General features: G+C 39.5%; 1 protein-coding gene across 1 annotated transcript in view; it reads right to left on the reverse strand.

Annotated features, from left to right (window-relative positions):
- Window positions 1–926: 926 nt before the first annotated feature.
- Ddx60 (DExD/H-box helicase 60) overlaps window positions 927–12,985 on the reverse strand; it is a 61,355-nt gene continuing 49,296 nt past the window's right edge. Inside the window, 6 exon segments of the mRNA XM_048330416.1 lie at window positions 927–1,639; window positions 4,578–4,640; window positions 5,826–5,977; window positions 10,499–10,641; window positions 11,908–12,055; window positions 12,586–12,707. Of these exon segments, the coding sequence (XP_048186373.1) occupies window positions 1,540–1,639; window positions 4,578–4,640; window positions 5,826–5,977; window positions 10,499–10,641; window positions 11,908–12,055; window positions 12,586–12,707 (728 nt within the window). The 3' untranslated portion in view covers window positions 927–1,539.

Consider the following 12,985-nt stretch of genomic DNA (forward strand, 5'->3'; position numbering starts at 1 on the left):
GCCAGAAAGGGAGCCGTGGCTCAAGTGGTAGAATACTATTCTTAAGTACAAAAGCTCAGGGACTGTGCCCAGATCCTAAGTTCAAGCCCCAGGACTGACAGACACACGCAGAAAAAGAATAACATTATCACCAACAGAATACAGCTCCATTAGCAAATTCATACATGCATATTAACTGAGTTAAATATCTCATATACATAGTCCAAAATATGAGCAATGTTCCACACACATGTGTATAATTATTCTCCATTCTCTGATTCCTCTCTAGTATTTGTTCTTTTCTTTAAAAAACCTTTTTATTATAGTCATTTGAACTGGAGTAAAATGCATGCCATTGTGGACTTGACTTGCATTTCCTTGATTATTAGTTATATTGTGTATTTTTTCATATACCTGTTGCTCATTTGTATATCTTCTTTTGAGAACTGTTTACTTGGGCTTCTGAGATTTCCTATTTTTAAGAGAAGTATTTGTTCCTTGTTTTGTTTTTATTTGTCTTGTTTTGTTTTAGTGCTTTTTATACTGAGGATATGAAATCCTCTCCAGATGACTAGCTCGCAAATGTTTTCTCCCGTTTCCTTGATTGCTTCCTTCACTTTACAGATCTTTTAAGTTTGATAGAATCTCATTTGTTCTTTTCTAAAATTTTTATTGAAGGTTCATACCCCACACCCAAGAAAATGATTACCTAGCCCAGTACAAGTACCTGGAATATTTCCTGTGTGAGGAAGAAGGAACAAGTGTCCCACAAGAAGACTTGGCTGGGCGGCAGGGGGGGGAGGGGTGCGGGGGGGGGGGTGTCCCTGTCCTTCTCAAATGCATTTCTTCCCAATGTCAAAACCATTTGCATCCAGGGATTTCTCCATAGCATAGTTGGCTACTAATGGACTGAAAGCCCCATCCATTTCACACAACATAACCAATGGTAAGAGATGTAATCAGTTTTATTTCCTTTTTATTTTCTGGACACTTATATATGGTTAAGATAAAACAAATAACAAGCATCACAAAAATTCATACCAAAGCTCTCTTTCATACTTACAAAAAAAGTAATTTCTTTACTAGAATATGCATTTCAATAGCTAGATATCTAAGTCATGTAGTCCCATTTATGTACATTGGAAAGAACATATTTCATGTCTAGCCTTCAGAAACGTTTTATGAGTCTTGACAGTGAGGAGATATGTATTTAAAATACAGTGACAAACATATTTAAAATCCAGCATTTGTTTAGAATTCAGAGTGGAAAAAAGTTGTTCTTTAATTCCATACAGAACTCTTGTATTTTCTGTCAGCTCACCCTCACTCTATCTGAGCTGTAAAGACTATTACTCAGGCATGAGAATAAGCCACGTTTCAGATACATTAAGTGGCTTCTCCAAAGGTGCTGATGGCAGGAAACATCAGGTTCCATTGCAACTCTTCTTCCCAATTGCCAGCTCTCTCCACTCCATCACAAAGTCTTCTCTGACAAAAAGCCCAAGAATTACCAGTGTAACTTGCAAAAGTTCTCTGAAAGTATTTTATGGTTTTTCATTTTCAGACTTTCTTAAATTTTTCAAGAAAGGTTTTACTCAATTGTTCAAATGCTAATACAACATTATCATCTTCATTTTCACACAGTTCACGCAAGGAAACACTGCAAATGGAAAGAAATAAATGTTTCAGGCACCAATTTTAGTGACGCTAAATATTATGGGTAGGCAGAAATACATCCTATAAAATGATGAGGTAATATTAACAAAATAGGACGAAGAAGAGGGGAGGAAGGAGGGAAAAAGAGGGAGAGGAGGAGAGGAGGAGAAGAGGAGGAAGAGGAAGAAGAGAAGGAAGAGGAGGAAGAAGATGGGGAGGAAGTGGAGGGGAAGGAGGAGGAGAAGGAAGAAGCATTTCTTTGTAGCCATGTGCCAGTGGCTGAAGACTATAATCCGAGCTACTCAAGAGGCTGAAACCTGAGGATCACAGTTCAAATCAAGCCTGGGTAGAAAGCCCATGAGACTCTTATCTCTTAGAAACTACCTAAAACAATCTGGACGTGGATCTCTGGCTTGAGTGGTAGATTGCTACCTTTGAGCAAAAGAAGCTCAGGGACAGTGCCCAGGCTCTGAGTTCAAGCCCCAGTACTAGCACACACACACAAAAGAAATTCTTTGTAAAAATCTACAACAAATGGGGGCGGGGGGGGGGAAGCAGAACAAAAAAACCTTCTAGCTCACTATTTTTTCTAATTCTCAATCCTCTCTGTCATCATCAGCATATATTTCCTTTGTATTATTCACTAAAACAGAATCCTTAGATCATCTTCCCCAACTGCAGGAGACTCAAGATCAGTTTTTCTGAATTGTACCTTGTCAAAGCATCCTTCACCACTCTCTGCACTGTTACTTCTATTTCTTTACGTAACTGTCTATCATTCTTGCCTGCATCATGGCAACAGCCTTTGAGACAATCTGACACGTGGCTGCCACATTCCAACTAACACACTACACACTCTGCCCAAACTATCACAATGCTTTAAATCATAAGCCCAAATACCACAGTGTAACAATTAAAACCTTTCTTGACTTAGATCGAAATTCCCTTTAATGTGATTTAGAGCATCTCAGCTTCTGCTCCCAATCATAACTCCTGTACTTTTTTCATGTCACTCTAGTGGGCTTGAACTCTTATCTAGCACACCAGCCCACATCTCACTTCTGAGCACTGATTCTACTGTTGCTTCTGCCTCCTGCTTTCAGACTCACTAAAAATAATTATTTCATCCAAGAATCCCTTTCTAAAGCCAAATAGAGTCACTCCTTACTTGTCATTGTAACACTAGGTTTATTATCTCTACAACTCAGGTGTGTGTGTGTGTGTGTGTGTGTGTGTGTGTGTCCACTGTAAGTTATTTTGTAAACAAGGATAAATTTCATGATTTTTTTTACCTCAATTGCTTACAAGTGTCTCAAGATGCCAATACTTTCATACATACTTGTCAGATGAACACATGGATGGATGATTTTTTTGTTGGTCATTGCACTTGAACTCAGGGCCTGGGCACTGTCCCACTGTCCCTGAGCTCTTTCATTCAAGAATATTGCCCTACCACTTTGAACCACAGCTCCACTTCAGGTTTTGTAGTGGTTATTTGGAGGTAAGAGCCTCATGGACTTTTTTTTTTTGCCAGAGCTGGCTTCGAACTACTATCCTCATTTCTCGACCTTCTAAGTAGCTAGGACTATAGGCATGGGCCACCAGCACTTGGAGATGAATGAATTAGCTAAGCACAGCTTTAGTCATAGCTCTAAAGTCTCTGGCATTTCTTGAGCTTCTGTGAAAACTACAACTTTGGTTAACTGTGAGCCCCTCCCAGAATGCCCTATCTGTAAGCATTCAAGATGGACAAAGCCACTTACTTTTGCTCTGGCATCCCAAATTTTCACTCTCTGTATAAAACATCCTATTGATCAAGATATGCTGTTTTCACAACTACTCAACATATATAGGTCAAAAATTGACCTCTCAGTGGAATACGATAGCTCAAAAGCTATGTATGTACGTTCATATAAGACTACTGTTGACATATTGTCTAATATCGACATTACATTTAAAGCCCTAGGTGAATTTTCTTGGGCTTGGCCACGTGGCTACTGTATATGTTCTTGATACATTGTATATTGTATATATGTCTACCTGACCTAGAGAAGGGGAAAAAAAACAGGGTGTAAGATATCACAAGAAATGTACACACTGCCCTACTATGTAACTGTACCTTTTTTGCACAACACCTTGTCAAAAAAATTTGTGTTCAACTAATAAATTAAATAAAAAAAGATATGCTGTTTTCAGAAACTGCTTTGTTAAATGGAAACTCCTTTGAACAACTACTTAAAGATTTGTTTTTCTAAATTTGAGTAGGCCTAGTTCAGCCCAGAGCAAAGAAATGAAAACCAAAACCTAACTAGCAAGGATACAACAAAGGGATTTGTGTCAAATTGTGTATAAGTAAATGACAGACAAAGGACATCTGTAAAATATGGCAGTGAATGCAGATGTGAGCCTTTAAGATGGCTGTTCGTCAGGCAACATTAGATGACAAACGGATGCTAAGGAGAGAGGGAATCGATATAAAGTTTGATAGTATATGAATTTCCAGTGGGGTCTGTTAAACACAAATACAGAAAACATGAGAAAATGCTGATTCAAGCAAGATATTGAAGAATATGGATGTGGGAATAACCTAGAGACCCGATGGATCTCAGCAGGTGCTTTGAGTGATCATCTGACACACTTTGCTTGTGACAACAGACACGATTAGCTTCTCTTGGAATATTGTTGCCTGTTAGTGCACAATTCCTTGAGCGGAGGCTCGTGTCTGGTGGAATTTAATCTCCATAGATTTGAGGACTCCTATCACAGAAACATGCAACAGTATAGAGAAGTTCTGCAGACTTTCTGTGAATTTGAAATGTCTAAGATATAAGTAGTTCAATGCCATCTTCCCGTACCTGGCTCACAACAAGAGCTCAACGCATTCTGAGATTCTAATTAAATCATTTAAAAATATAAAGTCAGTATTGAAATAGATAACATACCTGATAGATTTAATGGTAAGTGCAAAATCTTTCAACAACTGGTAAGCTTCTCCTTCATTTATGCTAAATAGCAAAGAAGACAAAAGAAAGGCAAAAATGGTATAATACCATTTATTAATTTAACAGCTCTTTTGTTCACAATAATAAGTTCAATTTAGTAAACAAAAATGCCTTGCCAGGTGCAGTGGTGCACACCTGTAATGCCAACAATGTGGAGGCTTAGGCATGAGTCCAAGGCCAGCCCAGGCTACATAGTGAAACCGTGTCTCACACACACACACACACACACACACACACACACACACACAGACTCACAAATACTTCACATTTCTGAAGAACACTGGCATTGTCTTGCTTTAATAAGGAATTATTCATATTTTATTTTAAAAATACTGAATTCGTGACTTTGATAAGTCCATCTCCATATGTATATGCTCAGCATTGGAGCCACTTTCTCCCTTCCCAGCTAAATCAAGTGTTTATTCCTGCTTGCTACTTTTATTGATGGTTAATTGGAGATAAAAGTCTCGTGAACTTTGCTGCAAGGGCTGGTTTTGCACCATGATCCTCAGATCTCAGCCTCCTGAGTAGCTAGGATTACAAAACAGTCACTGACGCCTGGGCCTGCTTGGTACATTTGAAAATGCCTTCCCTGCCAAAGAGCTAAAGCAATTGTCTTTACATATTCCATCAGATACTAGACAGCATGGGGCTGTTATTTGTCACCCAGAATAAAAATAACCTGGGCTGGGAATGTGGCTTAGTGGTAGAGTACTTGCCTAGCATGCATAATACCCTGGGTCTGATTCCTCAGTACCACATAAACTGAAAAAAACAAAAACAAAACTGGAAGTGCTACTGTGGCTCAAGTGGTAGACTTGAGCACAGAATGGCTCAGGGACAGAGCCCAGGCCCTGAGTTCATGCCCCAGGACCATCAAAAAGATAATAGTAAGTAATGAATCAGCAGAATAACAGTAAGTTATAATATATCCAAGTATTCACAAATATTTAGGCATTTAGAGTATACCTTTAGATCATTGAGCTGGCCAAGATTTTGTGATAAACTACACACAAAAATAGTATAGACTATGTCATTGTCTGTTGCCATTAAACTTGACAGGGAAAAAATTCTAATGTGTTTATCATGGGTACCCTATACCTGAAGTTGTAAAGATGGTTTTTCTCTATAATTCATTAAATTCATTCATTAGAGACACAGAAAGACAGACAGACAGACAGATTATACCTGTTGTCCTGGACTAAGCCTACCAAGGAGCCATGTTTGTAGAAGTCAAGTGCATAAGCATTAAGTGGCATTGTTCTTCCTTGAATGTCAAATCTTTGTGGCCACAATACTGGAGCCTGTGCATAACTGATACCAATTGTGCGCAAAATGATCTAAGAAATTAAAAAAAAAAACACACACCTTTCAAACTTGTTAATTTGGAAAGTAATAGTGTCTTACATTTTACTTGGTAGCAGTTCCATCACATAAGCAATGCATATGAGTCATGGTGAAAAGGAGGGCATCGTGGCATGCACCAACAGCCTCCTGACACCTTATCTCCACCCATAAAAGTACTCGCAGGACCACTAAAAGCAAGTTCAACCACTGGACTGACTGAAAAAGACTGACTAGGCAAGAAACATGATTTAGAATTGTCACAACATCATTGCCTCTGTAGACCATACGCCTGCACAAACAGAGCCTCAGAGAGTTAAGAAGCTGTGTCAGAGAGAAAGCATGTCTAATGATCTTTTAGAACTCAACTACTAGATTTTTTTTTATTTTTTAAAAAGGGAGAAGAATAAAAAAGAAGACAATCAAAAGAGAAAGGAAGCAAATAAAGCTTTCTGTATCTGCTCATTTTTACAAACTTTATTATCTGGAGTCAATAGGAATTCTAGTATGCACCCAGTGAGACTACAAATTGGACCAATAACTTTCTAAAATGAGTGAGTAGGTAAACTTGAATATTAGAGTATTTTCTTTTCTTTTTTTTTTTTTTTTTTTTTTTTTTTTTTGGCCAGTCCTGGGCCTTGGACTCAGGGCCTGAGCACTGTCCCTGGCTTCTTCCTCCTCAAGGCTAGCACTCTGCCACTTGAGCCACAGCGCCGCTTCTGGCCGTTTTCTGTATATGTGGTGCTGGGGAATCGAACCTAGGGCCTCGTGTATCCGAGGCAGGCACTCTTGCCACTAGGCTATATCCCCAGCCCCGTATTTTATTTTCTTACAACACAGAAAATCCTTTTAGTCCAGAAAAATATTATACTCCAGAGAAATTTGTACATGGAAAAGAAAAATCTGGAAACAAATTGGTTATTAGCAGCAGATAGAAATGAATTATAAAATATGACAAAATATAGATCAATTTCCCAACATAGATAGATGAATCTTTTTGAAGCATAGCATTAAGTCCACAATTTTAGAAAAATCACTTCAAGGGCTGGGAATGTGGCTTAGCAGTAGAGTGCTTGCCTAGCATGCATGAAGCCCTGGATTCAATTCCTTAGCACCATATATATAGAAAAAGGCAGAGGTAGCATTGTGGCTCAAGTGGTAGAGTACTAGCCTTGAGCAAAAAGAAGCCAGGATTTGCATTTCCTTTATGGCCAGTGATGTAGAGCATTTTTTCATATGTCTATTGGCCATTCTCATTTCCTCATCAGAGAAGTTTCTTTGTAATTCTTTAGCCCACTTGATGAGGGGGCTATTGGTTCTTTGCGGTTTTGTTTTGGAAGAAGGTAATTTTTTTAGTTCTGCATATATTTTAGAGATGAGGCCTTTGTCTGTTCAATGTCCGGTAAAGATCTTCTCCCAGTCTGTGGGCTTTCTGTTTATCTTGAGAGCTATGTCCTTTGCCGTGCAGAAGCTCTGGAGTTTGATGCAGTCCCATTTGTCCAACCTTTCTTTGATTAGTAGCCTTTCAGGGTCTTTGTTAAGGAAGTTCTGTCCTGTGCCAAGGAGCCCAAGTGTTTCTCCTACTCCTTCCTTTAGTGTTTTCAGGGTGCCTGTTTTGATTTCAAGGTCTTTAATCCATTTGGAATTGATTTTGGTGCAGGGTGATATATAAGGATCTAGTTTTAGTTTGTTGCATGTGTTGAGCCAGTTTTGCCAGCACCACTTGTTAAAGAGGCTATCTTTCTTCCATACTATTGTTTTAGCTCCTTTATCAAAGATTAAGTAGGCATAGTTCTGTGGGTTTAATTCTGGGTCTTCAATTCTGTTCCATTGGTCTTCAGGCCTGTTCCGGTGCCAATACCAAGCTGTTTTTATTACTATAGCTTTATAATACAGCTTGAAGTTGGGTTGAGATTCCATCTCACCCCAGCAAGAATGTCATATATGAAGAAAACTAATAATAACAATTGTTGGAGGGGATGTGGCCAAAAGGGAACCCTACTTCATTGTTGGTGGGAATGTAAACTGGTTCAGCCACTCTGGCAAGCAGTATGGAGATTCCTCAGAAGGCTCAATATAGAACTCCCCTATGACCCAGCAGCCCCACTGTTGAGTATCTATCCAAAAGCCCACAAACAAAATCACAGTAATGCCACCAGCACAACAATGTTCATCGCAGCACAATTTGTCATAGCGAGAAGCTGGAACCAACCCAGATGCCCCTCCATAGATGAATGGATCAGGAAAATGTGGTACATTTACACAATGGAATTTTATGCCTCTATCAGAAAGAATGACATTGTTCCATTTGTAAGGAAATGGAAGGACTTGGAAAAAGTTATACTAAGTGAAGTGAGCCAGACCCAAAGAAACATGGACTCTATGGCCTCCCTTATTGGGAATAATTAGTACAGGTTTAGGCAAGCCATAGCAGAGCATCACAAGGCCCAATAGCTATACCCTTAGGAACACATAAGATGATGCTAAGTGAAATGAACTCCATGTTATGGAAAAAAGTGATATATCACAGTTGTAACTACTTTCAACGTCCTATGTGTATGTGTAGTTTCTATTATTGATGATGTTCTTGTATCACCTTCCTATGTTTGTACCTACAGTATCTCTGTAATCTTATCTGAGTATATTGGAAACCGTGTTTACTGGTATTGGAAGTAGGAAATTCAAAGGGAATATCAAATTTGAGAGACACAGGGTAAAAAAAGAGAAATAACTACAAAAGCAATACTTGCAAAACTGTTTGGTGTAAGTGAACTGAACACCTGGGGGGGGAGGGAAAGGGGGGGAGGGAGGGGGGCATGAGGGACAATGCAACAAACAGTACAAGAAATGTATCCAATGGCCAACGTATGATACTGTAACCTCTCTGTACATCAGTTTGATAATAAAAATTTGAGAAAAATAAAATAAAATAAAATATCAGTTAAAAAAAAAAAAAAAAAGCCAGGAACAGTGCTCAGGCTCTGGGCTCAAGTCCCAGGACTGGTTAAAAAAAATCACTTCAAGGCTGGGGATATGGCCTAGTGGCAAGAGAGCTTGCCTCGTATACATGAGGCCCTGGGTTCGATTCCCCAGCACCACATATACAGAAAACGGCCAGACGTGGCGCTGTGGCTCAAGTGGCAGAGTGCTAGCCTTGAGCAAAAGGAAGCCAAGCACAGTGCTCAGGCCCTGAGTCCAAGGCCCAGGACTGGCGTAGACCAGGTCCACGGCGGTGACGGTGTGTTCTCCAGGAACACCTTGAGGACGCCCGGGTCTCCTCGTAGATGAGCCGCGAGATGCGCGGGACGCCGCCGCGCCGGATGGCAGGCTTGGGGATGCCCTGGATGTGGTCGCGCAGGACCCTGCGGTGCCGCTTCACACCGCGGCCTTTGCTTTGGCCCGACGTCTTCCGGGAGCGCGGGAACCGAGCGCTGCGGCGGCGTCTTTTATAGGCCCTGGTAGTGGACCTGTTTGAGAACCGCGAGTGGGCGGGGCCTCGGCCACGCCCCCCGGGGGCTTTGCGCTTACGATCCCGGAAGCTCGCACAGCCCGGCTGGGGTCTGCCGCTTTGAGTTGTTTGAAATATGTATATTATATACTAAAAAAGAATTAACCTTTAAAAAAAAAATCACTTCAAGAGAATATATCCCTTCACTTTTGTAAGATTTAAATGCAAGGATAAGTAAAACGTGATTTTGTGATAGATTTTTTTTTTAAAGAAGAATGAAAAACAAAGTTTAGGAAACTTTAGGGAAGTGGAAGAACGGAGACCAGGAAGTGAAACAGAGGAGAAGCTTATTTTCTTCAGGTCACGGGGGTTCATTCCACTTTTGTGCTTAGTGTTCAGTTCATTATAAACTACTTAAGGAAATGTGAGAATGCATATTTAGTATTGTGCTCAGCTACAAAAAATAAAATAAAAACAAATGAGGTTTAATTGATTACAACTTGCACTAAGGGCATGCTACAATCAAGCAATACTCTAAATGTTCACCTGTGCAAGGTGCTTCAAATTAGATGAAACAGGAATCGGCCCACTTTTTCTAGAACTCCACCAGGACTGAGTAAGTAAGAACGTGTTCCCAACCTGCACTTCAAAGGTATCTGCTAACTGATAGCATGCCAATGTGTCACAATGAGGCAGACTTTCTATTCTATTGTCACTATAAGAATACCTTCTAAAACCCCATGGAAAAACTTGTATAAAGAGAAAGGCAAGTGGTAATTACCTACATCCTATCAATCAAATTAATTACCTAATATACAGAAAGGGAAATAAATGTTTAACAATTCATATGACTTTGTACAATGTTTTAACTACAAACTTATTTTTTAAAAAACCAATAGATTATAATCATCCATCTAAAATACAAGAAACAAAGCTTTCTAAAATGATGGCTCTTAGGGGCCATCTTTGATCATTTCTATGGCAGAATGAGAGCAGTGGTTAATAAGTCATCACTGGGACTGGAATGAAAGTCCTAGAGTTGTATTCAGGAAGGCCATCCTTCACTTACATGAGTTGGAACCTCAGGGTAAAGCAAATCATCATCAAAGTTGCCAGAGAGAGCGCCAAATGGGGAAATTGCCACTCTTCCTTTGGTGCAGTTCATCAAGTGAGCCACAAGTGGAGAGTCGTTGCATTCTGGGCCGGTGAATTCTGAGCAGAGTAAATGAAAAGACCTTTATATTTAAAACCAACCCAATTGTCACACCGATCTACTTTTCCAAAACTACACTACATAAGGAAGCCATTCAACTGTCCAGAGATTACATCACAGGAACACAGAATAAGCTAAAGGTTATCAAGCCATTAGCACGGCTTAGGACAAGACATACTGAAAAATTGGTCAATTTAATTCTGTGTTGTTTTCATAGAGGATTGTTGGAATCTTGTGGATATTCTGCATTGAACTTAGACTTGATGTAGGCTAGGGTTTTTCTCAACACTGTATTCCAAGCAGCCACTCTTAGTGGCTTGGAAAGAGTGAATGAGAAGGCATGTGTGTCTCCTCCTATTCTTTATAAAGCTCCAGGTCTGAATTCTAGTAAGTAAAGAAGAAATTTTCCCTGCTCTTCTCTCACCTCCCCATGAGATTCACCATGCCCACCATTCCTGCGGGCTGTTGTTCTTGCTTCCTTCTTCTTTAACAGAACCCAGGAAGCTACACAATTCACCTCCTTCCATTGTTCCAATTGAGGAGGCTAAGGGAGAGCAATGCCAGATGGTACTTCCCAGAGCTCAAGGCTTTTCCTTTCCCTAAATCCCCTTTCCCTTTGGATTTTCTTTGAAGGCTTCCATCGATTACTCACAAACAAAGAAAGAAGACAGCAAATGCCCATTGTGCCAAACACTATTTTAAGACATTCACATGTATTCATTATTTACATCTCATTATCATAAATCTAATGAGGAAACCCTGGCCATGGTGATGGGGTAATTTGCCCAAGAACTCACTGCTAAGAAGAAAAGACAGGGTGTGGACTCCGGGATTCTGCCTAGAGCCTAACCTTAGGAATCTATAGCACTTAAGAAAATGTAACCAAATGAGTCTCTAATTTCTCTTCATGTCACAGACATCCTTACTCCATTCTCCAGACTTGACTCAAAGCCATCCTTCCATCAAAGCTCTTTATTGATAAATCACTCTACTTATTCTCACTCTTCACAGATCTTTCAACTGTCAACAATCAGTTTCTTTCTCTGGAAAGCAGAATGAATCCCCTTCTCTTGATATAAAATACATATTCTTTAAAAAAAAAAAAGGCAATGCTGGGGTCCTAAAGCCCAACTTGGGTTCTCAGGCTACCAGGCAAACACCCCACCATAAAGCTACATCCCCAATACCTCTGCCTGAGATAAAGTGTTCTTAGGCAAGTTTATTCATTCTTAAATGGTCTCACAATGAAGCCAATACATACTTACCAGTTTTTGACAATGGGAGTTCACATTCCTGTTTCATATCAGCCAATCTGGACACAATTAATAGAAAAGAAGTAAAATCCTTCGTAACTTTCCTGTTATAATCTTCCAAAGCTTCCTTGAAATCCTTGGGGAGTTCTTCAAGAAACACCTAGAAGCCAAATGTTTTTGATAGCTGTTATAGATTCAGTAAGGCCACTGTCTTGTGAATTGGTTAAAAAAAATCAAGTGATAAAACTGAGATAAAGCTTATTTTTGTTTCTCTTTGCATTTATAAAAAATTCTCCATTTTTGTACCAGGGCCAGCCTCCAGTCGTAATCCTCTAAAATAGCTTGGATTATAAACATGCACCACCATGGCCTGGCTTCTTTATTGACATGGGGATCTCATTTGCTTTTTACCTGATAACCTCAAATTACAGCCATCCTGATCTGTCTCTCGTGTAGATAGAATTACAGACATGTACCATCATGTCAGGTGTTTTATAAATGAGAACTTAATTTAAGGTTCTAGGATTTAAACACTGGGCTTTATACTTGGATATAGGACAATCATTTTTTGTAAAATAGCTGTCTCTTTTTGTAGTATATCTCCCCCAAATCCTACTGAAACTGAATCATTTCTGGTGAATCTATTTATTTGTCTTATATTAACCAATTCTATCAGAATCATATCTTTACCTTTGACTGATAAAACTTGGTTTTATTATCTTCTAACTTTGCTGGAAGATACCTTCTTCCAAACAGATTTGCCAGGACTAACATCAGCTTTCGCATAGTCTCTTCAGAAAAGTGCTTAGAGCCTATACACAACAAAATGCCATGTTATAAATGTGAGGCAGCATCAATGTTGCCTGCATAAATTATGTTGCATTACATCTCATAGAAACTAAATGCTTGAGATAAACATGTGAACAGAGGAGGCAAAATGATGAATAGTTCCATCCTTGTTGTTTTTTATTTTCAGTCTTTAATTGTGTTTCCACTTCAGTTTAGAACCCAGTTATCCAAACCAGGAATTCTCTAATCCATTCAGCTCCATTTCCCCCACTTTACTCTCTCCCAGTACAGGATCAGATTT

The sequence above is a fragment of the Perognathus longimembris genome, chromosome 21 (genome assembly GCF_023159225.1).
Source record: "Perognathus longimembris pacificus isolate PPM17 chromosome 21, ASM2315922v1, whole genome shotgun sequence".
In the NCBI taxonomy this organism is placed as follows: domain Eukaryota; kingdom Metazoa; phylum Chordata; class Mammalia; order Rodentia; family Heteromyidae; genus Perognathus; species Perognathus longimembris.